This window comes from Leguminivora glycinivorella, chromosome 14 (genome assembly GCF_023078275.1).
Source record: "Leguminivora glycinivorella isolate SPB_JAAS2020 chromosome 14, LegGlyc_1.1, whole genome shotgun sequence".
In the NCBI taxonomy this organism is placed as follows: domain Eukaryota; kingdom Metazoa; phylum Arthropoda; class Insecta; order Lepidoptera; family Tortricidae; genus Leguminivora; species Leguminivora glycinivorella.
In genome coordinates this window covers 17,312,095-17,338,232 of record NC_062984.1, presented here as the reverse complement: position 1 = coordinate 17,338,232, position 26,138 = coordinate 17,312,095, and the positions used below count along the sequence as shown (strand labels likewise).

Here is a 26,138-nt window from a genome sequence, read left to right as displayed (position 1 = left end):
TAACAGTACTTCTCCACTATTTAATGGATGTTATTATACATATAAACCTTCCTCTTGAATCACTCTATCTATTAAAAAAAAACCGCATCAAAATCCGTTGCGTAGTTTCAAATATTTAAGCATACAAAGGGACATAGGGACAGAGAAAGCGACTTTGTTTTATACTATGTAGTGATGTAGTGATATCCCTATCCCTATCGCTATCCCTATCCCTTATCAAGATAACACTAAGTTCTCGCACTTTGTACACATATTTAAAGTCACATACAGGTCGAATGCGATTAATTAACATTATTTTTACCTTTTTTCCCAACGTTTCGGCCAGGTTGCACTGGCCGTGGTCGCGGAAGACTGACGTCCCAGCAAAATGTCACCGGAGATGTAAACAACACAAAACTACCCGATATTAATTTATATAAATGTTCGGGGTAGACAAATAAATATAATCTACCCGCATGTAATTATTTACGACATCACATTAGAAACCTCAAAAATAACAGTACTTCTCCACTATTTTATGGATGTTATTATACATATAAACCTTCCTCTTGAATCACTCTATCTATTAAAAACCGGCCAAGAGCGTGTCGGGCCACGCTCAGTGTAGGGTTCCGTAGTTTTCCGTATTTTTCTCAAAAACTACTCAACCTATCAAGTTCAAAACAATTTTCCTAGAAAGTCTTTATAAAGTTCTACTTTTGTGATTTTTTTCATATTTTTTAAACATACGGTTCAAAAGTTAGAGGGGGGGGGACGCACTTTTTTTTCCTTTAGGAGCGATTATTTCCGAAAATACTAATATTATCAAAAAACCATCTTAGTAAACCCTTATTCATTTTTAAATACCTATCCAACAATATATCACACGTTGGGGTTGGAATGAAAAAAAAAATCAGCCCCCACTTTACATGTAGGGGGGGTACCTTAATAAAACATTTTTTTCTATTTTTTATTTTTGCACTTTGTTGGCGTGATTTAAGTACATATTGGTACCAAATTTCAGCTTTCTAGTGCTAACGGTTACTGAGATTATCCGCGGACGGACGGACGGACGGACGGACGGACGGACGGACGGACGGACGGACGGACGGACGGACGGACGGACAGACAGACATGGCGAAACTATAAGGGTTCCTAGTTGACTACGGAACCCTAAAAAAACCGCATCAAAATCCGTTGCGTAGTTTCAAAGATTTAAGCATACAAAGGGACATAGGGACATAGGGACATAGGGACAAAAAAAGTGACTTTGTTTTATACTATGTAGTGAAGTTCTCGCACTTTGTACACATATTTAAAGTCACATACAGGTCGAATGCGATTAATTAACATTATTTTTACCTTTTTTCCCAACGTTTCGGCCAGGTTGCACTGGCCGTGGTCGCGGAAGACTGACGTCCCAGCAAAATGTCACCGGAGATGTAAACAACACAAAACTACCCGATATTAATTTATATAAATGTTCGGGGTAGACAAATAAATATAATCTACCCGCATGTAATTATTTACGACATCACATTAGAAACCTCAAAAATAACAGTACTTCTCCACTATTTTATGGATGTTATTATACATATAAACCTTCCTCTTGAATCACTCTATCTATTAAAAAAAACCGCATCAAAATCCGTTGCGTAGTTTCAAAGATTTAAGCATACAAAGGGACATAGGGACATAGGGACAAAAAAAGTGACTTTGTTTTATACTATGTAGTGATAGTGATGAAAAATAAAGCAAACAAAAATTTTACAATTTTGGACCTGGCTAGTACTAAACTTGGTTCTGCCAACGCACCGCGACGTAAAGGACGCTACTGTCTAAAAGAACAGAATCGGGAAACAGATGACGGAAGCCTGTCAATCGATCTGCAGGAGACAATGATGTGAGGGGAACACCATAGTGTTGCTGGTCGTCCTTGAGTCTAATCTAACAGTTTGTTTAAAAGAAGAAAAGGAATGTGTTTGTGTTATATGTGTATCCAGTTATGTTTACTAAACGCTGTGAGATCAATATATTTCATTGAAAGGTTTCATCAACCACAAATGAAGATCCTAAAATGGTTTCCGGTATGAAACGCCCACAATTCCCATAAATGGAATAACGGAAAAATATAAATGGTGTATCGCTTTTTCAAACACACTTTCGTTTAATAACCGTAGCAAAAACAATGAAGACAAATGAAAACCTAAATTCGTCATGAACCCCATTCACTTCGGACAATTCTACTCAAAATAGCACTCAAAGATAGTTGAAATACACAAACAACCTAAATGTTATTCCTTCGCAAACTGCTAGGTGCCTATACGAGTACAATAACAAAAATATTAAATTAGATTGTACTTTTCGAAATTAAATGCTCGGTTCGGCGGGAAACTACCCAAGGTATCTATGATAAAAACTGGGGCAAGGGAACATAACACCCTTTTAAAGGAATCTCTATACAGTTTGCAGCCATACTTGCTCGTGCACCAAAAGTTAGTCTTACCTTAACCCACCTGCCAATCATGGCTGCAGGGGGGTATTTTATAATCATACGTACAACAAAACAGTAGCCAGTAAACTATCACGAACCGACATTAAATATTTATAAGAATAATAAGTCAGTTTAAAGATTAATCATGTCAACCGAAGGTTTCATTTCAATTAAGTGGCAAGTTACAACAATGGGACGGTTGCATCAAATCGTCTATTATCAACGTGAAAGCGTTTGCTATTGTTTCATCTTTGATTAAACAGCTTAATGTATACAATAAATGGTAAACATTATATCTACCTACACTAAAAAAAATAGTGGTTTTTATACAGTTTTTTAGAAATGATTCTTTTAAAAATAAGTACCTACCTATAGCAGAATTATTGGATCTCCTCGTTTTTTCGGACGCATATCTACAGTGGCGCCAACTGGTGAATACAAAACCATAAAGTATTGACAAGATAAATAAATAAATATTATAAGACATTCTTACACAGATCCTTAAAGACAATGAAATAAAATGTAATTTGACGACCGGTCTGGCCTAGCGCGTAGTGACCCTGCCTGCTAAGCCGCGGTCCCGGGTTCGAATCCCGGTAAGGGCATTTATTTGTGTGATGAGCACAGATATTTGTTCCTGTGTCATGGATGTTTTCTATGTATGTAAGTATGTATTTATCTATATAAGTAAGTACATCGTCGCCTAGCACCCATAGTACAAGCTTTGCTTAGTTTGGGGCAAGGTCGATCTCTGTAAGGTGTCCCCCAATATTTATTATTATTATAATAACCCACTTAACTATCACTTAACGTTAAAAATTGACATACAAGTACGCCTTGGGCTGTCAACGCCCTGAGATCGAGCAAATACAAGGACAAAATGAACTCACGTGGACGCAAATGAGGTTGCCCATAATGTTGTGATGACGCAGCCTTTTCAACTTATTTTTTTTAAATATGCTTATAATTAATAAATTAAAACGGGACTTAATCGCGTAAAACTTACGTTTATATTTAACCCGTTTCGGACGTGACATTACGTCCGTGGTCACGGGTAAACTCGGGTAGTATGAGTGAAGATCCTGTTAGTTTAAATCAATATATGCTTATAAATTAAAAATATGAGTTATTATCACATATTAGGTATGTACAAAAACACAGCCAGTTTCAAAGTAAAGAAAACATATCTAAGATACTTTAGACCTTAAAACATTATAATTATGCATATACGAGGAAACTTATGCACAACAATTATTATTTAAATGCAAGAAAAATTGGTTTCGATTTTTTGTAACACGAAATAAATGGAGTATTTCACAACCCAAATAGCATAACATAAAATTGGTCGAGTCCTTTACCAGCAAAAAGGAATTTGGTTGCTGACAGTCACATTATTCGCGCTAGTTACTTTAATAAATAGTAGAACAAGTTTTTAGCTCTTCACATTTATAAATTTGTAAATGCAAAACAAAATTTTAATAACTAATGTTCAACGTACAAGCGTTGTTTATTATAGACAGAGATAACAGAGTTTCTGCAATGAGGTTTTGACATTTTTAGTTAGTTTTAGTGACAACCATTTTGCCTATTTTTCGTGAAAACGAACTATGAGTTTTTGACATTATTCTACATATGTATAACGTAAACATTGCGGAAAATGTACATGTATTTTTTTTCTCTAGTCCATTTAGGGCGCCGTTCACATTCTCCTTACAGTGAGTGTTATTTTCTGTGACGTTTTACAACAACTTATGAAGGAACTTACACTGAGTGTAAGGTTGTTAAAGCTACAATATTTATAATATATGTTTAGTCTTAACACGATACCCAAGCACCTTTGTTTTAATCTTTTAAATAATTTAAGTACAGTCAGCAACAAAGCTATGAATACAGCTAAAGTGCCAAAAATATGTATACAGAAATTTATTTTCTGTGCATTAAGGTGTGTATACATGTCTTTGGCACTTTGTATTCACAGCTTGCTGATTGTACCTACTGCGCTCAGGTTAACAATACAATTTAATACTTATATAAGTGGTGGGTTCAATAAATTATTCATCATAATATCTTAAACAAATAAACGACTAGATAACATAACATTGTAATAAAATGAAAATTCAACTAATAACGTTTTGTGTTAAACATATGTGAGTGTGCACGGGAAAACGTCCCACTTTGTCGATTGCTATAAAGCCGCTTTGTCAGTTTATTCATATAAAGATACAAGTAAATCTCGCCTTAATGGTAACCGACAAAGTGGGACGTTTCACTAAACACACTCACATTTGATTCTTAGAAATGTCTAAAACTCGACAATCGTAGGGACATACGTAATATATGTAATTCAAATGAGAATCAGAGAACAATAAACATGATATACATTTAATATCTGTGACAGTAGAACATTATTACGACTAACGATAAATCTTATAGAGACATGTATTATCTAAAGTACAGCGTAGAAAATAGATACAACAAATATTAAACATTTAGTAATATTCATTGATGTGATCAGTGATTTATTTACCTATCTAATACCTGCAATAATTACTTTAGGTCTTCCATCGTTTATATTTACATGCAATTGTCTGATATTTATTCAATATTCAATAAGCTTAAATTAAATTGAGATCGCGAACAAAGGACACAGTGCACATGAATACTAAATATATTATAGTATGTCAATATTTTATTAAATAATTCTCTATCAAATAAATCTAGGTATTCTAGGTCAAAGATACGTTGTTTTTTCGTTGCTTACTATTACAAAAAAAAAGTTAGGAACTAAATATTTAGTAAAACGCCTTTGTAACGATAAAAAAGTCAGTTGCTACAGTGTATATCGATACAAATAATATCGAAAATAGTATTGAAAGTTTACGACTGGCAAGTGTAGGTATAACACCTTAATATGCCTTAACATGTACCTGGGTGAATCCACGTGAAAGCAACGTGAGTCACGATTACATTGATTGTTTATTTGAACTAAGTACAGCCGCAAATGAAAGGATCTATGAATATATCGGGAAAGTAACACTTATTTAGAGATAGATTATCAATGTATCACTTGAACTTGCATCATGAATAAATGGAACATGCTATAAAATCGTGACTCATGTTACTCTTGCCGCGGATTGACCCACTTAATTAGAATCCTATATAGGTATGAAATTGTTTATAACCAGGTACCGTAGTCAAAATCGACGGAACATAGTCTTTGCATAGCAGCCAAGCCTCTCGCTCTCTCATCAGCGCCCTGTTTCAGTCTCCTCATCTCCGCCTCCTCGCACTCGTTAACGTAAGTATTATAGTTATTGACATTTTCGTCAGTATCAGTCTTTTGGTGAAAGGGTCGGGTAGGCCGTTAGCGTCAGTCGTCGCAGAAGCTGACGGCCGGAGCGGAGTGGTGGTCGCGTTGCGGGACGAAGCAGGCGCAGGCGGGGGGGCCGGGGGAGGACAGGGCTGAGCCGGGGCCGAGAGAGCCCCCGCAGGACAGGCGCGCCCGGTCACGGATGCTCTGGATAGAACGGTTCGGGTTCCACCAGGGTTCTATTGAGTCTTCGGACTGCGAGGGCCTGTCGAGGCCTGGTTCTGTAAAGAAAAAAATTTAGAAACTATTGGTGGTCCAGGTCGCTGGGAGGACAGAGTACGTAGCTCCGTTGTAAGTGCGTCTGCCTCACAATCATAGGTCCATGTCGGGGTTCGAATTCTAGCTAGAAATAAAGGTTGCTGGGAGGAAAGGTGCTCTTGTTTTGGAGGCCAAGATTCACTTTGGACAGCCAAAATAGTTAGTGCGTTTTCACATTATCCGATCCGATATCGGATGTCGAACCGATATCCCATAAACTACAGACGCCATCTTGCATTTTTTCTATTGAAATTCCGACATCCGGGTCGGATCGGATAATGTGAAAATGGATTTAGTCAGTTTCTATTAGGAAAAAGGTTTTGTAAACTAAATGAGAAAGGTAAACAAGAAAACTAAGTTTTGCTTAGTTTGCTTTTAAGTCTACTTGACTTAAAAGCAAACTACGTTGCTTTGTGCCTGTAATATTTACTTGACGTATGAGTTTGACACAACAATATTGAAACTCATATGCTTGGTAAAATTCAATACCAGTTTGCTAGAGATTTCATAATTATTCACGAGCAAAAACGAGTAAATCTTCATAAACATCAAAGAAATAACTATTAATAGATATTATATAATGGCTATTCCATATTATATTTGCTTATCTTGATAAATCTTCATAGGAAACCCACAGACCCTCACGTCTGGGCCTACCCCGAAACGCCATTGTTGAGCTTTCGAACTATTCTTAAAATAAAATATTATTCTAGAAATGGCCGATTCTAAATGTAATTTACCAAAATAACTAAACAAGTAAGCAGATATTTCTGTGTCAATAACAACTGTTTGGGGAAACTTATTGACACATAATAATAATAATTTTCAAGGTTGTCTGAGTGCTTTCAAGAAAAACGTTAATATAATGTTAAATTGATAGTTTTAGTCGGTGAAATACTATACTTTCCGTTACGTAATAGATATATTGAATTCAAGTTTCAAGTAAGCAGTAAGTATTATCTTGATTCTTATCAGACTAGATTTTTTAATACTAACTCAGTGACAAATAATGTTATAGAAAAAATAATTATGATTTTTTCTCTGATCGACGTTTAGGAACACCGGCGTATACTTAGCGCTGAATGAGTCGATTTTGTTTGCAAAATTTGGACAATTTTGAATATTGAAACTGGTAAATTTATAATAAGTAAGTATATCCTGTACCAGACTACATTTTTATTATAAGGTTTTGAAATCACAATTATTACCACTTCTGGACATTTTTTCATATTTTGTTAGACCAAGTGGAAAAAGTCCTATAATATGTTATAAGTATATTTGTAAACTACTCGCAAAGCCCTTTAATTTGATACCATACACGGTATGATTAAGGGCTCGGTTGCGATTTCACTATTTTTCACATGAAAGCCCTTTTAAGCCAGACACTAAAGGAGTTCACAGACTATCAGTTAACTGTATGACATGAGCCTGTTAGTTAATCGCAAAAAATAACAGTGAAAACTGAAACTTCTATATTGGATGATTCATCCGAAGAATATAGGTAGGAAAATATAAATTGGATATATAAAATAAAAGTTGGATATATTTTGAAACAATCGAGTGAAACCTTGTTTAACATCCAGCCGTAACCAGCGTATTATTTTAATAAATAAAAGATAAATGAAGAAAATGTATTTAATAACAAGAAGGTATGAAAACAAAAGGAAATACCTACAATCGTCAACATTATAAAATACATTTACTTAATTATTTGTTTATAAACATATTGAATATGCTTTACATTTATAAAGAAAACACAAATATAAACGGAAAATCTTATATATTAGGTATAATATCACATGTTTTATATTACCCATGAGTCACTTTTAAAATTAATTAAGATTTATTACAGGTCCTATTAAATCCAAGCGAACTTAGAACGAACACTTTTTGAAATTTTATCCTGGGGCGGCTCACTCCGCGATTCCATCGCCGCGCTACAAGTACTTGCGGGCTGCCGCGAGTTCGCGGCCTAATCAGGGGTGGCTCGCATTCTCACGGAACGCACGTTCGTACTTTCTATTTTTACTATTCGTCGCGAGTTTTTTTAAAGGTTAATATGGGATATCCGCGTGTGGAATAGCTAATAATGCTTAGTTAAATAAACATCATAAATAAAATAGGACAATCTTACACAGACCTACTATTGATTATGTCATTTATGCCCCACGGAAAGGTTCAGTTAAGCTTGGGACGTTAGGACTTAAACAAAAATATATAAATATTGTATATATATACCTAGAAAGTACCCAAGACTTGAATATAATAGCATAACATTTTATTTGAGTATTATTTTTTAAAATCCATAGGCAACCCTAGCGTCCGACGCTGCGCACGTGCGGCTCATTTCTTTGTAATCATTCTGTAGGCATTTAAAAAGGCGGCATTTCGTGAACTTCAAAGCAGAGGGCCTTCTGTACTTGTACTATTATATATTCTGTGTCCTAACTAAGAAAAATCTACTCAGATGCTAACAGAATTACGTACACCGCAGGGTTTCGAATTTTTTTAGGGTTCGGAAACCGATAAGTTCCAACCAGTGTGCGCAGCCGAATGAACAAACGCTCACGAAACGCTCACGATATTTCGTAACTATCTATCTCTATCGCTCTTGCGTATTGGCGCGACAGAGCCAGACTACATTTCTGCGGCGTTTTGATTTTGTTTCGCGTTGCAGAAATGCCATTCGGCTACGGGGTCAGACCAAACTACGCAACAAATGTAAATAGACAGCAAAGAAATGGCCATGAAGTACCATTACCACCAAGCAGCTTTGCGGGGAGTGAACCTGGTTTTTCATCAGCTGGGCGATACGAGACGTGGTGATCGAGGAGTGAATAAGCTACTAGAGCCATATCGAATTTGGCACAATATATAAATGGTTTTCTGTAGTATTTGACATAAAAAACTAATATTTTTATAGATTTTGGATATTAAAAGTTTATTATGACTACGTATTTTCGATTAAAAATGTGTGTATTTTTTATATATTTGTAGTGACGTTATCGTCATAATAAAATATAGTAATATTTTACTTCGGTTAATTGGATAGCAGGTACTTAATAATATAAAACAGACTTAAAAAAAACCGGACCGTAGTTTTCCATCTTTTTCTCAAAAAATAATAGACCTATCAAGTTCAAAAAAAAAATCCTAGAAAGTCTTTATAAAGTTCTACTTTTGTGATTTTTTTCATATTGTTTTAACATATGGTTCAAAAGTTACAGGGGGGGGGGGGGGCACGTTTTTGTTCCTTTAGGAGCGATTATTTCCTAAAATACCTATTGATATTATTAAAAAACAATTTTAGTTAACCTTTATTCATTTTTAAATACCTATCCAACAATATATGAAGGTTGGAATGAAAAAAAAAGCAGTCCCCACTTTACATGTAGGGTACCCCTAACAGAACATTTTTTTTTTCACTTTTTATTTTACTACTTTGTTGGCGTGATTGATACACATATTTCAGCTTCTTCAGCTTCCTAGTGCTAACGGTCACAGAGATTATCCGCGGACGGACGGACAGACAGACATGGCGAAACTATGACTAAGCAACCCTAAAAATGATTTACGTATCGAAATTCTCTTTGTGTGAGCCCAACTCACACTTAACCGATTTTTTAAAGCCATGATAAATTAATTAAGCCACCTTTCACTGAAGTCTAGACGTCTGGACTCGTAACGACATGACTTTCTGTTCCAAATACAAAAATTTGCCTTTAATTTAAATATCGAATTTAAATTTTGATCCCTGTTTTTGGTCAATGATTGAACATCAAAATACTTGAATACTAAGGAACACATTTTCACAGACACGCAGAAAAATGTTAACACTAATTAGTTTTGTATTTCATTATTTTACATTTTATAGAATACCTAATAAACCTACGTGGGCATCCGAGTAGATATAAGTGCGTTTTCACATTATCCGATCCGATATCGGATGTAGGACGGATGGACGGATATCTCATACAATTAAGCCGCCATCTTTGATTTTTGCCTTCGAAATCCTTCCGACATCCGATATCGGATCGAATAATGTGAAAACGCACTAAAGCCTGACCAGAAATATATTTACTACGCGCCATGTTGCGGAATTTCATTAGAACTACTTTCTTCATTGGCTGTCCATTTGTGGACCACAAATGGACAGCCAATAGAATTTAATATGTATTTTAATAACAAAATAATTAATAATTTGAATATAATAACAATGACATTGTGTAATTATTTGACAACTTGTATCTATTTTTTGAATTATATAGATGATAATTTGTAGATAATAATAGATAAGTATGTTAGTTTAAGATATTTATTCAAAATGTGATTAGTAATTAATATTCAATTTCGTATAAAATCATGCATGTATAAATTTATATTCTATTGGAAATAAATGGCTTTATTATTACTTTCTTCATACTAAACTGAACTGTCACCCCATACATCGGAATAACAACGCCCTCTTGACAATAATCAAATTATATTTCTATACAGGCTTTATAAAAATTGTATTCTTAAGCTGTGTTTAGACCAGCAAGTTATATTATACTTCTGTCTCAAAACTTGCAGCAATAACTTGCACGTCTAAACTTCGCTTTATAGTCACGTAAAGCGAAGTGGTCGATTATCCAGCTGGTGCAAGAGTTATTTTAATCGTCAATATTAGATTTAAATAATGTGGTTTTTTTTACTTATTTTACTGCAAGGGGCACAGACGGGACTACCAAAATAATAATAATAATCGGTGCTGCACTGAAATAGTCTTTACACCTGGCGGGGACCATCTCCGGATGTATCATATTGTGCGCTCGGGGATGGTATCCGCCAGGTGTATCCCTTGCCTTTAGATTAAAGTGTCTAAAAGGGCCTCTGTGCTGTTGGCTTCGGCCCCACACATGCCTCCCAAAAGTCCGGGACCCCATGGTCCCGAGATATGGTAAGACATAATAATAATAATAATATTTATTTATCAAAAGAGACACACGTTTACATGAATATCCATCAGACTCCAAACTAGGCTGAGCCTGTATTTTGGACGTCTGCGAGAGCGAGTTGACAACTACATAATTTTATACATAATTAGATTTGTAACAACAGTGCTATTATAGCTATAGGTAACTATACAAACTAAATTATCATTAAAACTAATCTAAAATCTAAGTTAAATAGGTTCTATTACTAATATTATTTTCATTTGGGTGTGTACACTTGCGTGTAAGTCTGTGTTTGTGTAGGTAGTGTAAGTGTGTTTGTGTGTGAGTGTGTGTGTAGGAAGCTTATCACAAGGTGTTTAGGTTAAACCTTAGCTGTCAGATTTTCCGTCTCAGCGTAAGATAAACTATGCAACCATCTTGTTACCTGGAATTTGACTTTTTGCACGGACAGTGTTTTAATGTCTAGGGTCCTGCATATATTGTTGTAGGTGTAGGGATGTGCGAAGTCCGGGGATTTCCTGGCCAACGCCGACCTAACTGGAGGAAGAGGGGCTTTGAAGGTTCTCTTTAGTAACATATCCTTATACGACGGGGAGTTCAGAATGGATCGGTGGATACGCGTTACTGCTTTTAGGATGTAGAGCTGCCTCACCCTTAACAACTTTGACTCAGAGTACAACCTATTTGTAGGGAATCTGAAACGTTTTTTGAGCATGACTTTTATCACGGCTCTTTGGGCCCGTTCCAGTGTTATCATGTGGCTTTTTCCTGTGCCACCCCAGACCGCAATGCCATGTTGTGTAATGGACTGGCACAGTGCAAGATACACGAGGCGCAGCACTTCACGTGAAGCGCAATCCCGGAGCCTCTTTACGACGTAAATTAGCTTCCTGACTCTAGCGGCAAGGGTGGTAATGTGTTGCTTAAATGTGAGATGTTGGTCAAATAGAAGCCCCAGATACTTCACATACGCGCACCTCGTAATGGCTTGACATGAGCATGATTGAACAGGCGGATTTGGTAGGGAGTCTGGATTTGGATACACACGTATGAAATTTAATAGCACGGTCTGCGGCGGGAGTAGAGGTTTTTGTTTTTGAAAAGGTAACAAAGTTAGTTTTGTCTACGTTTAGCGTAAGTAGGTTGTGGCTTAGCCAGGAGGCAACTTTCGCTAGTGCACTTTCCGCCTTGTGGTAAGTTATATCCCAAGTTTTGCCATGCACCAAAATCACAGTGTCGTCAGCGTAGCATAAAATTTCTGTATCTTTAAGTATTATGTCGAAAATGTCGTTAATATATATAATAAATAGAGTTGGGCCCAGGATGCTCCCCTGAGGGACCCCACAAAGAACTGGACGCTCATCGCTATATAATTGGTCAAGTTTTACTTTTTGACGGCGGCCGGTTAAGTAGCTAGTCAGCCAGTCAAGGCCATCTCTGCCAATATAGGTTGACTCCAACGCTATGGTATTAATAATTCATTTTTCCCCTCACTAGCTCGGAAACACGTGTTTTGTCCTTTAATACTAGCAGGTAAAAACGCATTATATCCACTAGTGGTTAAAGTAATTTGACCTTAAATAAAGTCAAATTAACTGCTTTAAAATTGATAAAAGTAGGTGAATCTAGTAATAAAGATGATTTACCACCTGCGGAACTACTAGAAGCAGTGATAAACGCATTTTTTGCGTTGTAGTTTCCTCGCTATAGTGAGGGGAAAAGTTTTGTGTTACATTCGGGTGCAAATGTATTTTACTTCTCGTGTGTTAAAAAACAACTTTTCACCTATGTATAACAAATAACTATTGTGTACTTACGATATCGCGATAGTGAGTTTTTTCTCCTCTCATGATCCTCTCCGACTAGCCACCACGTTTTCATATCACCCTTCCCCTAAAACAAATTATTTTCAAATTAATCGCTGTCGTAATTAGGGAATATTACGGCAATATTTTGCCGCCAGAGTTCAGCTCTTTCACACAGTAAACTATAGGCACTGGTCCCACCGCGAGCTAGTAAGCTATGAGCTATCGGCTATAAAAACGAACAAAAGATAATCACTTCCGTGCAAATAAAAGAGACACGGCGATATTGATAGCTCACCGCTGGGCGAGTAAACATCGCCGTGTCTAAATAATTAATTGAAATACGGTTGTACTCACGTTATTATATCGCTATTGCTGCGACATGTTTCGGGCCAATTCGACTCGATTCGATTTCGGGATAATAACGTGAGTACAACCGTATTTCAATTAATTATTTGAATATGTCTCACGGAAGTTTAACGTGTATAATCGCCGTGTCTCTTTTATTTGCATGGGAGTGTCATCTTTTGTTCGTTTTTATAGCCGATAGTTCGTAGCTTACTAGCTCGCGGTGGGACCAGTGCCATAGTGTAGGTACTATTATGGTCTAAACAGTTCTTTGAAAATTTTCTGTATGAAATTGATGCATACAAGGCGGTTCTTAGACAACTGGCCTTCCTCAAACCATGTTTGACGTGTTGATTCAACTTGATTCTCTGTTAGTGTCGATCCGCGGTAAGAGTAACATGGGTCACGATTTTATGGCATGTTCCATTTATTCACGATGCAAGTTCAAGTGATAATCTAAATAAGTGTTACTTTCCCGATATAGCACAGATCCTTTTATTTGCAGCTGTAGTTCAAATAAACAATCAATGAAGTCGTGACTCACGTTACTTATACCTCGATTCACCCGTTACATTCAATTTACATAAATTGTGAACTTGAAGTGCAACAAAGGGGCAACATGTCGAACAAAGTTTCCGGCAGGCCCTCCTCAAATTGGAAGTGGTGACATCTGAGCAAAGTATTGAGTAATAAACAATTCTTATTTAAAAAAAATAATAATAATATTGGGGACACCTTACACAGAACAATTTAGCCCCAAACTAAGCAAAGCTTGTACTATGGGTATTGGGCTTGTATTTCTATTGATAATATTTCTTACAAAACATCATCATCCTCCTTGCGTTATCCCGGCATTTGCCTGCTCATGGGAGCCTGGGGTCCGCTTTGACAACTAAACCCAAGATTTGGCGTAGGTACTAGTTTTTACGAAAGCGACTGTCACCTGTCCTTCTAACCCGAAGGGTATACTAGACCTTATTGGATTAGTCTGGTTTCCTCACGATGTTTTCCTTCACCGAAAAGCGACTGGCAAATATCAAATGACATTTCGCACATAAATTCCGAAAAACTCATTGGTGCGAGCCGGGGTTCGAACCATACAACATCTGAGTAAAGTATTGAGTAATATACAATTCTTATTTCTAATGATAATTTCTTACAAAACATTTTCTCAAAGCTAAGTATTGTATAGAACAATTAAAAATACCTAATTAAATACACAGGCACTTTAATTTATATATGTACAATGCTTTACTGCAGACAGTAAATCTAATGAATAGTTAAGTACCAATTATACTCCACAATGATAAAAGCAGAAGCTCAAATTGGATAACAATAGCTTCAAGACTTGCAACTTCAAATACAATAAGATTTACGATATTAATGTTCTCCTTTGATTACAGTAATTTAAAACATTTATTGGGCATTGAATTAGATATAACACAACTATAATAATCCCATCAATTAACATGTATGAATGAGCAAACAAGTGTCGTTGTGAAGGATGAGGAATTAGAACTGGTAGATAGTACAGTTTTTCTTGGTATAACTTTAGATTCTAAACTTCAGTGGGGTCCCCATATTGTTAACCTCTCGAATAGACTTAGTTCTGCAGCTTTTGCAGTGAGCAAGATCCGTCAGTTAACAGACGTGAAAACAGCTCGATTAGTTTATTTTAGTTACTTTCACAGCATTATGTCATATGGTATTTTACTTTGGGGCAGTGCTTCAGAGATAAATACCATATTTATTCTGCAGAAGAGGGCTATTCGAGCAATATATAAAATGAACCATAGAGACTCACTTAGAGATAAATTTAAGGACATTAATATAATGACAGTGCATTGTCAATATATTTATGAGAATATTATGTATGTACATAAAAACATTTGTAATTTTAAGAAAAACTGTGATGTACATAATATAAATACTAGAAATAAACATAAACTCGCGGTGCCCTTCACACGGCTCTGTAAAATTAAAAAATCATTCATGGGTAATTGTGTTCGATTTTATAATAAACTTCCGAATCATATTACTGAATTGTCAATTAATAAATTTAAGAATCATGTAAAGCGTGTACTCATTTCCAAAGCTTATTATACAACACAAGACTACATGAATGATAAAACAACGTGGGATTAATTGTTATTCGAAATGGTTTCTTATTTTTACGTTTTTTATTATTATTATTGTTGATGAAATTAATATTGTATTTTTTTGGACATTGGATTTTTCCTAGAAATATTCTAGACATGTATTTTTATATATACATATACCTAATTATATATTTTTTGTTTAACGATTATTTTTATATGAAATTGTATATTATAGACTCAATATTATTATGAACAATAATTTACAACAATAAATTGCTCTGATAATTAGGTTAGATTGAGATCATAATATATATGTAATGAACTATTCATAAGAGCTTGTAACTAGGCCTACATGAATAAAGATATTTTGAATTTGAATTGAATTGAATATACTTATCACTACATAGTATAAAACAAAGTCACTTTCTCTGTCCCTATGTCCCTATGTATGCTTAAATCTTTAAAACTACGCAACGGATTTTGATGCGGTTTTTTTTAATAGATAGAGTGATTGTAGAGGAAGGTTTACATGTAGGTATAGTACCCGTGCGAAGCCGGGGCGGGTCGCTAGTAACGTATACAATAACAATTATGTAGTATATATAATAACGATTATAAGTATGGCCCTATTCTGATAACATAGAGTCAAATAAGCTGGTTTCAGAATTAATTATACGTCTTTTATAAAAATTCGCAAAGGCAGTGGATCGCTCAGTCCAGCTAGCTGAATTTCGAATGACATCGACGCTTAGCCCAACGCGCGAGGCAGCCGAGGTTGCCGCGTGCCTCGTGCTGAGGGCGGTAAATACGGAAGTGTCTATGCCACTCTCTGTGAGGACAACAACTATTGCTTCGCCCAAAATCCTAGTATTAATTTCAAGAATAGACATTTATAGATTTAGCTCAGTAAACCTGAACTCTTGAAGAAGATCAGAGGTTTGTAAGTTTTGTCCATGAATTGCCTAAGTTGCATTCGAAGCAAGATATCTGTACATTATATGTCATTGTGCTTGTCGTTGTTGACCTGTGGTGAATCATTTTCGAGTTTTTATCACCTGTCATCCCACACGTCGCGTTTGCACCTAATGTCAGGGGTGAAAGTGACAGACATGGAAACATATGTGAGTGCCGTGCACACTCACATATGTTTTCATGTCTGCCCCATTTTGTCGATTGCTATAAAGCCGCTTTGTCAGTTTATTCATACCAAGATACAAGTAAATCTCGCCTTAATGGTAACCGACAAAGTGGGACGTTTTACTAAACACACTCACATATGATAAACAGTCGACCATAACTATTTAGCCTACTGCGTCCGAGTCACAATCGCTTTAGCGTATCCTAGCTATTTCCCATCACTCTTCTGTAATGGCACGATACAGCTAGACTCTGTTTCGATCAACATATGAAAAAAAAAATACATATATTGATAAAACCACGGAAGTATAACTAAAGCATGGAAGCCATGCTAAAATAAGAGCATGGTGACATGAATCTTACTCACAACACACTATTACGTTTTGTTTATGAGCGAATGCGACAAAAATCCGGAACTTCTTTCGTTTTCCCGAAGGTGGTCACTAAACGATTGTCAAGTGGTTGCCTTTTGGTTGCCTTTTAGTAGTTACAATACGGCTAAATTAAATATGTGTTTATCTTTCACAGTCGGTGTCCAACTTTGACAACTGTACATAGTCGTTTATTCCTAATAGATAGTTGATTAACCTGCTATGTTACTATTTGTGATGTGTTCAAGTTCCTTATGTGACTGTGGCCTGTGTGATTAAGGACTGTAATTCACGTACATGGTGAAAAGAAAACTGCCAAGAACATGTAACCTTTCATTAGTGAATTTCGTTCAATTATTGATAATATTATTTGTAGGATCTCAACGAAACATAAAAAACGATATTGATAGTTTATATATAACTAATGCCGTATTAAATTCTGCATAGTTTTATTCATGTTTTTTCGATATTTCTTCAAACTATTTTTAGGTTATGTTTATATCATAGTGATGTGTAAATTGTGTAATTTTTATCGACGTCAGGGATAATAACCCTATCGACATTCATTCAATAAAAAGGACATGAATGTTTATTGGTAGGCATCACGGACCTGGTAATGTAACAGGTCTAGCGAACTCAACCATTAATATTTTTTAGTTTTTCCAAATATTCTCATAGATGATTAAAAAAAACTAAAAATAGTTGAAACTATTGAAATAATAAACTATGTCACCTACACTGCCGTTTGTTTTATTTTGTGGTGGACTTCACATGAGATAAATGCTAAATAAAAGTATTTTACTTAGGTATTTGCGTAAAGAGAAGAGAAGAATGTATTGATTTCTCATATACTCATATTTTTTACACATACTATTTAGGCCGATATTGCACTATAATAAAAATCACATGATCACAGACAACAAGCCGTCCTTTTTCTTCGCGTTAAAGAAGAATGGAGACACACACATCTATGATGAAATATATATAATAATGTGATATGGGCCTTAGTAAGAGAAGAATAATGAGCGGTTATATATGTATTAAGTACATAAACAAACCATTTATTTGCAATCCGTAGGTATGGTTAGATTGGTTAGCCAAGAATACAGTATGAATATGTGACTTTCATGGTCAAAAAGCCATAATAATCCTAATGAAATATTTATAATAGATATTGTGTTTTCGTTACTTTTATATGTATCAAGTTTATATTATTTTTAAGGTGAGAAGTTGAGAACATAAGTAAGTGTGTATTTTATCGATAATCGAATCGACAAAGTAACATCACTAGCAAAACAAGAACCTACTGACCACCTACCAAAAAGAGAAATAACTAGCATATTATTATTAATATCGGTTTAAAGAAATTTATTATCTCATAAGAAATTTTACATTTCACTTAATGAGTATTAGATACATATCTTAGTTAATTCACTAGTAGGCAGCAAGGTCTTTTCTTAATGATAAAATTCAAAGTTCATAAATCATAATTTACACAATGTAAAAAAAAACAATTGTAATTATTAGACTGGTACAGTAGGTGTTTATGACTCTAAAAGTCAGGTAGAATGATAATTGAACGCATTCCTCTGGTCGCAACTGATGCTCGACAACACATGTTGTGCGCAGTACAGATCCGTATTCAGGCAACTGGAATATTTTGAATGATGTGGTCTTTGAGTTTCTTTTTGAAACTAAACAGAATAGTTGCTTCCTTTACTGTTTTTGGTAAATTATTGAAAATACGTGCTCCTTATATATCCATCCCTTTTCAATACATTATCTAATTCATAAAGAAGTCAAGGATGAGTAGGTATATGCATTTCACAAGCTTTTTGTTATTAGGGAGGCTTGGATAAAACAAAATATTTTTTTTTTACATATAGCGTCAATAATTGTCACTTAAGCTAGGTCGGCTGATTCCTGTTAGTTTTGACTTTTTTCCACTCAAGGCTAATAAATAACTATGCAGTAGATTACTGGTCCTATACAGGTTCAAGTTACTATAGCTAAGTAGCTTCCCATATAACCATAATCGGTCGCCGTTCCTACGCAAATCCTCCTATTTTGTGTACACACAGGTCTTCGGGTCTCAATGCTTAGTCGCAGTACGGTCGACGTTTAGTCGCGGCGACCCAAATGGGGACGATTGGTAACAGGCACAAATGGTCACAGAAGTGACAGAAGTGTGCACTACGCGTGCACACATTGTAACCGTTTGGCGACTACTTTCCCAAAATCATTCGTTCATTTCATTCTTTTCAAATGGCGACTGTCAGAGACGTCAAAGTAAAAAATAAATAAAATCATTTGACATTAAAATGTAATGGCGTAAGAATTTGTTAAAGATAAATATTGTTTGCATTTGTAATATAATGTGGGCTAATTACCATGGCCAATTAAATTGCTCGAGTGATTTCATAAAATAAGTCTAAATTTATCAACGCGCCATCAATTTACCTCAGTTTAACCAGTAATAATATTATTGACTACTCGGTGTTTGCGTGTTATGTATATTGATTGGTGAAGTTTTAGTGCTCCGGTGCATATACTATACTGAAATAATAAAAATAATGCCTAGAAAACCAATAAAGTTGTTAAAATATGGATTAAGACGGTAAAATTCCATGTAAAAAACAGTCGCCAAACGGGCACCAAACGGTCGACAACCGGTCGCAATATTGTCGCAGCGTACACGCGTGACCGAAAGCAGTGAATATTTATTATATTTACAAAATGGCTTCTTGTATTAATTTTTTCCAGGTATCCTCAAACTTTATACACAATTAAAATATGCCGTCGTACTCAGTTGCCCTCACTAAAGAAGATTAAAAAAAAGATTGTAACGTGCGTACCGAGCTGCTGGGTTGTAAAGGATCGGGGATCATATTATTATGGTCTTCTATAGAGCAACTAGTATTTTGCGGCATTTCACAATTGACACTTGTTGAAGTAGTCGTCATTAATATTACTATCAACATTAATTTCAGCGATCTGTACTTCTTTTGTCAAGATTTTTGTATAGATAAGTGTCTACAAATTTGTAATGTTAAAGAGATATAAATAAAACGTAGTAGAGTAAATAATGTGTTTTTTTTGTAATCCAAACACAATACTTGTAGATACGAGTGCGGAAAAGAGGAAAATCGATACGAGTAGCGATAAATTAATACACGAACGAAGGGAGTGTTTTAAATCGACACGAGTTGTGAATGTCCTTTTCGCACGTGTATCGTACGACGATTTTCAGTACCTAAATCTAAGCTAAGAGTTTCGACAAGACAAGAAATGAATCATTGCTTGATTTGCTCGCACTACTGCGTTAAAAAAAGCAGCATCTGTACTGAAAAAAACTATCATTGCGCAACAGAAATTCTATTAATATCACAGTAAATACTCTATTTCATTTGATTCCTACTTTTATTGTGTAAAGCAACACTACACTTCATTTTTATCAATAAGAATTAAAAATTATATATTTAATACATTAAGTAACTATAAAGTGCTTATCTATTTGTATTATCATTCTGCACTTTTCTTAACTTTCCCACATTTCTATAAAATGTCGAAGAGTGCTTAAATGGTCGTCGTCGTTTATTATTATTTAATTCGCTCATATTTAAATGATTCAAAGCAACCAGTCCACAACTTCACAAGACAGTTTGAGAAACCTTCGTATTTCAGATTGTCATTTGCGGATACAGTGGTTTAGGAGCAGTTCGGTAATCAGACCTACACATGTGTGTACAAATTCTGTCAATGTCACTGTCAGAAACCGTTCTGACAGTGACAATGACAGCCACAAATTCGTCCACATGTTGTTACCGTTATGTGTGCAAACGTCGACTAATAAAGTGTCGTTAAAAGTCATTCTGACAGTGACATTGACAGCCACAAATTCGTACACATTTTGTTACCGTAACGAGTGCACACGACGACTACATTTTGTTATTGTATCAATACGGTCGCATTGTTTGCACGACGTTACCACGCGTTATGTCACATTTGACAGTTAGTTACTGATTTGAAGATTTTGCGACTGAAATGGTTGTATGGGTTGCGTACCAGTGGGCTATTTCAACACAGTGATCTTGACTAGAGTTGCAAAAAAACGGTTTTTTTTCTGGCTTGAAAAAAAAAAACATGAAAAAAACCGTGAAAAAAAAACAGTTTTTTTTCTGGAGTATGTTTTTTTTCTAAAGTACAAAATCTCAAAATTTGCAAAGTAGAACGTTAATACTTTTATACGGTTTTTTAGACTGAATGTTAACTATTAATAAAACGAATTTAATAAAATAACTTTGATTTCTGGTCTTATAAAAGTAACATTTACGAAATCTGTAGTTGGTAGCGGGGATTCCCCAATAAACGTTTGTATACTGAATGTTAATCGAATTAAAATGTACGTTTTTGTTATTGAAACACGTTACAACTCACGAAAAACCGTTATTGTCGAATTATTTGTTCATCTGGAAAAAAAAAACATATTTAGAAAAAAAACAATGATGCTCGGTTTTTTGGTTTGGTTTTTTTTTTTTGCTTTGGCTTTTACTCCCTGCCAATTTGCACAGGGTGAATTTGCCAATGTCAGTGTTAACAACATTTGGTTTTTTTTCTATTTGCAACCCTAATCTTGACACTGACAACTCTGTGCCTATTTCTGGGTGGTTGGTATATAAGTAGGTAACGCTGGTGGCCTAGCGGTAAGAGCGTGCGACTTTCAATCTAGAGGTCGCGGGTTCGAACCCCGGCTCGTACCAATGAGTTTTTCGGAACTTATGTGCGAAATGTCATTTGATATTTTCCAGTCGTTTTTCGGTGAAGGAAAACATCGTGAGGGAAGTGGACTAATTCCAATAAGGCCTAGTTACCCTTCGGGTTGGAAGGTCAGATAGCAGCCGCTTTCGTAAAAACTAGTGTCTTCGCCAAATCTTGGGATTCGTTGTCAAAGCGGACCCCAGGCTCCCATCAGCCGTGGCAAAGCCGGGATATCGCAAGGAGGATGTAGTAAGTCAATATTGCCAACAAGCAAGCGGCGAAGTGTTACTGTCGGGAGACAATTGTCATGATGATGAATCAGGCCACTGTCAACACTATTTAGTGATGTGCACTGTTTTTTAAATCCTTACCTTGATATTGACAATGCCCCTCTCCTTAAAATGGTACCCGCCATGTTGCCGTAGCAGCTTGTAAGTGTCGTTGCTGACATGGATCTTGTGTGGTTCCCCGCTGGACTCCATACGCGCTGCCGTATTCACCGTGTCTCCAAACAAGCAGTAGCGAGGCATCTTGACACCAACCACGCCGGCTGCGCACTGCCCACTGTGTATACCTGTGGAAATATACATAATTTTAGAATTCAGAGGTCACCAAATGGCGGAATGTGGTCCGCATCCGGACAGCCGACCTACCTAATGTGGAGCGCGTTGTATTACGGACCGATATGATCGTCTTAGGGCCGGTTGCACCAAACCGTCTGTCACCGTTAAAGCATTCGTTAATTTTTATTGTATGGGAAGTTCCATAGACCTCTGCTGCGTGACGATGATGTGTCTGTCAAATGTGGCTGATGCAACTGGCGCTTAATCTTACAATCAGGGTCCATAGAAGAATGGCATTTCTAGGTAATGATTACATGCGGAAAGGGTCCTTATGGTTTATCTATTTACGATATTAAGTTTTTGTTCTAATTTTACGCTTATTTAACGCCTTTAACGCAAATATAAGGAACTTTTTGTCATAAATGAAGTATGCAAGAAGTGTAGCAACTGACACGCGGATGGTAAACCGTCTTATTTTAGGTAATTTCAGTGTAAAAATAACCTAATACATGTACACGTTGTTTTCATACAGCACAAATAGCTATATATTTAGCGGTGACATTGTGAAAATATTTGAGGTCGAGTTTTTACGAATTAACATTTAAATTTTCTTTAAATATTTACCTACTGGTACCTAACCAAATTTATTATTAATTATAATGCTTGGAACAATATAAGTAAAATTTATGACAAATGAAAGGTTAAGAGTTCAAATTAGAATTTAAATTTTGCACTTGAAACAAAACAGTTCAATGGCATTGTTTATATGTGACCATAAGAATAATCTGAATGGTGTTGATGTAAGGACTACTATTGTTTAAATTACGTAAAGTCTATAATTTATATTCTTTGCAATAAATGTATTATAAGTAGCCGAGTATTTCTTAAATCAACAGTATCTTTCTTGGTGTCTTTAGGAACATACCTACACCATGAGTTTTACCGATAAAGTGGCAATAGTGACTGGTGCAAGCTCCGGGATCGGGGCTGCCGCGGCCTTGGCACTGGCCAAAGAAGGAACTAAAGTAGCTCTAGTGGCCAGAAATGAGGAAAGACTCCGCAAAGTTTCCAACCAATGCGAAGAATTCGGCTCCAAACCTTTAATCATCATAGCGGACATAAGTAAAGATGAAGAAGCAAAAACCATCGTTAAGAAGACAGTTGATCACTTTGGCAAGATAGACATTCTAATAAACAACGCTGGAATAGTTGGCATCTCATCAATGTTGGACGAAAACATAATCCAGTATTACGATATGGTCATGAACACTAATGTTCGCGCAACGGTTCTTTTGACAAGTCTAGCTGCTCCTCATTTGATAGAGACGAAGGGTAATATTATTAACATCTCAAGTATAGCCGGTTTGAAGGTTCCTGGGAAGAATTATATGTGTTACGCGGTGTCTAAAGCAGCGCTGGATCACTTCACCCGTGCGGTAGCTTTGGACTTTGCTCAATACGGAGTGAGGGTTAACAGTGTGAATCCAGGGCCGGTGAAAACTGACATAGTAGCGAATGCTGGAGCTCCCAATCCTGATGTGTTTTGGGAGAGGTTCAAGCAAGGAACAGCTTTGAAAAATATATCGGAACCTGAAGAGACGGCGGATCTAATTCTGTTCTTGGCCAGTGACAAGGCAAGGAGCATCACTGGTTCGTCGTTTGTGTCCGATAATGGTATGCTTTTGATGTAACTGTATTTTACGGTACAGCAAACAAGAAAATAGGTACATAAAAATCTGGAATCCGTTCCATTCCTTTTTTGGTTAACAGATTGAACAGCGAAAACGCCAAAAGCAGATCATGTCGATGAAGACGAATTTACGAATGAGCAGAAATAAGAGAAAAACAAACTACTCATATTCATGATCAAAGAGTACTAACGAAAGTCACAAAGGAATAATGGGATGAATTTAAATAAAATCATGACAAAAGACGAAAGAAACGGTCTAGACGATACCTAATTTACTCCAGAAACCGCACACGACCTAAGACACCAAGTATTCAATTACAATACAATTTAATGTTGATTTCTGAGGTGTTTCTTTTATTATCACTTTGTTGTACAGATTCAGTTTAAAAAGTATGTCCTAAAGACTAAAATATAAACATTTAAACTTATTTTTAAACATTTCTGTTTATTTTTAGCTGTTTCTACCCTAATAAATTATATTGTTTAAAGGTCAATCATTCCATAAGAGCAATCAGTGACACTTGCTCAAGTTTTATTGGATTACTTTGAAATAACACTTTTTAGATGTAAATGGTCTTTTCAAGTCACTTTAAACCTTACGACATTTAGAACAAACTTAAAACAAGTAGGTAATTGTTTTGTTCGAAATTGATTAAACTTCTAACAACAAGCTCCTATTTGTAAGATACTGAGGATTCCATAGACAATAAGAATATTTAGAAAAAACTGGTGAAATATGATAAAAGTTGAGGGGTTGAGGCTTGACAACTCTTGTTAATAATTTAAAACATGGAGAATATATAGATGTCTCTGTAATGCCCCCCTGTACCTTGCTTAAAGTATAACAAAATGTTAACGGAATGGTGGCCGCTAGCAAATGCCTGGCATCCGTTGGCTCGTTGGGTCGACGACATCCGAAAAACTGCTGGTCACAACTGGATCGATTCTTACAGGTATAAAGTCTCGGCGGGAATACATATACCTCATTAGAATCTTAGGCAAAGTGCCCAGCGAGTGGAGCGCGAGCGAAGCTACTTCTGCCATGTGGTTCATTTGGCACTCTTGTTAAAAGTGCACAATACAATTATATTCAATTATTCATGTCAGATGAAATTAAATTATCCGCCAGTTGAGATGGACCTCTGTACCTTATTACAACATCTTTTTTCCATACAACTTACCGATTCAAGGCATATCAATCAATCAATCAATAAATTTTTTTTTATTAAAATAGGCTTACAATAAGCACTTTTAAATGGTAAACAATGTACAATTTTCATCTTATTCTAAATATCAGAGCAATTTATTGGTGCAATAAACAATATTGTTTTAAATCTACATTGAATTAATAAAATTATATCAATCTAAATTGAGCATATTCCTCAGTCGAATCTTAGGCACTGCGTGCAACATTAAAAGCGCCAGAAAAGGTACCCCCATCGCCTGTAGATTTCACCTGAATATAAAACGGTACAAACATGCTTCTTGACAAGTTTTTCAATACAACTCACCGATTCGTATATAAAGTCGAGCGGCCGGCATGTTCCTCATTCGAATCTTAGGCACCGCGTCCAATACATGTAGCGCTAGCGAAGCTACCTCGGCGGCGTGTCGCGAACAGCGCTCAGGGACACCACCAACTACCATGTACGCGTCGCCTATCGTCTCCACCTGAGTATAGAAACATACACATTTAACCCCTTTATTCATAAACGTACACTAAAGTTATCAAGACGATAAAGTTCGTTTGTCCCGTTCCGACGTATTGGCACAGTATAATAGAGAAGAGAGTACTATCGTAGAGTATGGCCAATCCCGCTCCCCGCTGAAAGTGCCGCCCACCCCCTCGCCCGTCAAAAACGCGAACAGTCGACCTGTCATAATTCACTCATAAGTACACGAGCTTAGAGTGTAGGCTAGGAACGCGCTTCTTTCATATATTTGATCGCCAGTGTCCGAGGTGTGGTATTGGTGTGATAGAAAATACTTTTAAATTTTTAACTAATCATACGACGACCAGACCAGATGCACTTATTTTCTTTGTCGTCAAAGTCAAACGCCTCTATTTAAGAAATAAAAAACTTTCAAAATACCAAATAAAAGATAATTGTTTACATTATTCTGCTAGATGTAACTCTCGTGGCACAAAGGAATTATGAACAAAACAGTCTTTTACTATTGGTATTATTTTGGAATAAATATTGTCTAACTATACTTGTACATATACACCGTGCTTTTTTGATTTCCGTTAATCTTGACAAGGCGTTAGGCTCATTCACTGGTTAATAGCTTTTTGTTAAATTCAAAAAACCATAAAAAGAACATAAAA

General features: G+C 35.9%; 2 protein-coding genes across 2 annotated transcripts in view; one reads left to right on the top strand and one right to left on the bottom strand.

The window, feature by feature from the left end:
• Positions 1–5,020: 5,020 nt before the first annotated feature.
• The window catches only part of LOC125233570 (guanylate cyclase 32E-like), a 221,132-nt gene continuing 200,014 nt past the window's right edge, over positions 5,021–26,138 (bottom strand). Inside the window, exons 22-25 of the mRNA XM_048139626.1 lie at positions 25,321–25,480; positions 21,928–22,130; positions 12,856–12,931; positions 5,021–6,064 (exon numbers count right to left, since the gene is read on the bottom strand). Coding sequence (XP_047995583.1) covers positions 5,844–6,064; positions 12,856–12,931; positions 21,928–22,130; positions 25,321–25,480 — 660 coding nt within the window. The 3' untranslated portion in view covers positions 5,021–5,843. The remainder of the gene's footprint in view (positions 6,065–12,855; positions 12,932–21,927; positions 22,131–25,320; positions 25,481–26,138) is intronic.
• LOC125233274 (uncharacterized oxidoreductase TM_0325-like) lies at positions 22,992–24,237 on the top strand. Its single transcript, XM_048139220.1, has one exon. The coding sequence runs from the start codon at positions 23,052–23,054 to the stop codon at positions 23,808–23,810; it is 759 nt and encodes a 252-aa protein (XP_047995177.1). The 5' UTR covers positions 22,992–23,051; the 3' UTR covers positions 23,811–24,237.

Bases quoted from the DNA above. Each gene is read 5' to 3' on its own strand.
- LOC125233274 (XM_048139220.1), top strand. From the start codon at position 23,052: ATGAGTTTTACCGATAAAGTGGCAATAGTGACTGGTGCAAGCTCCGGG.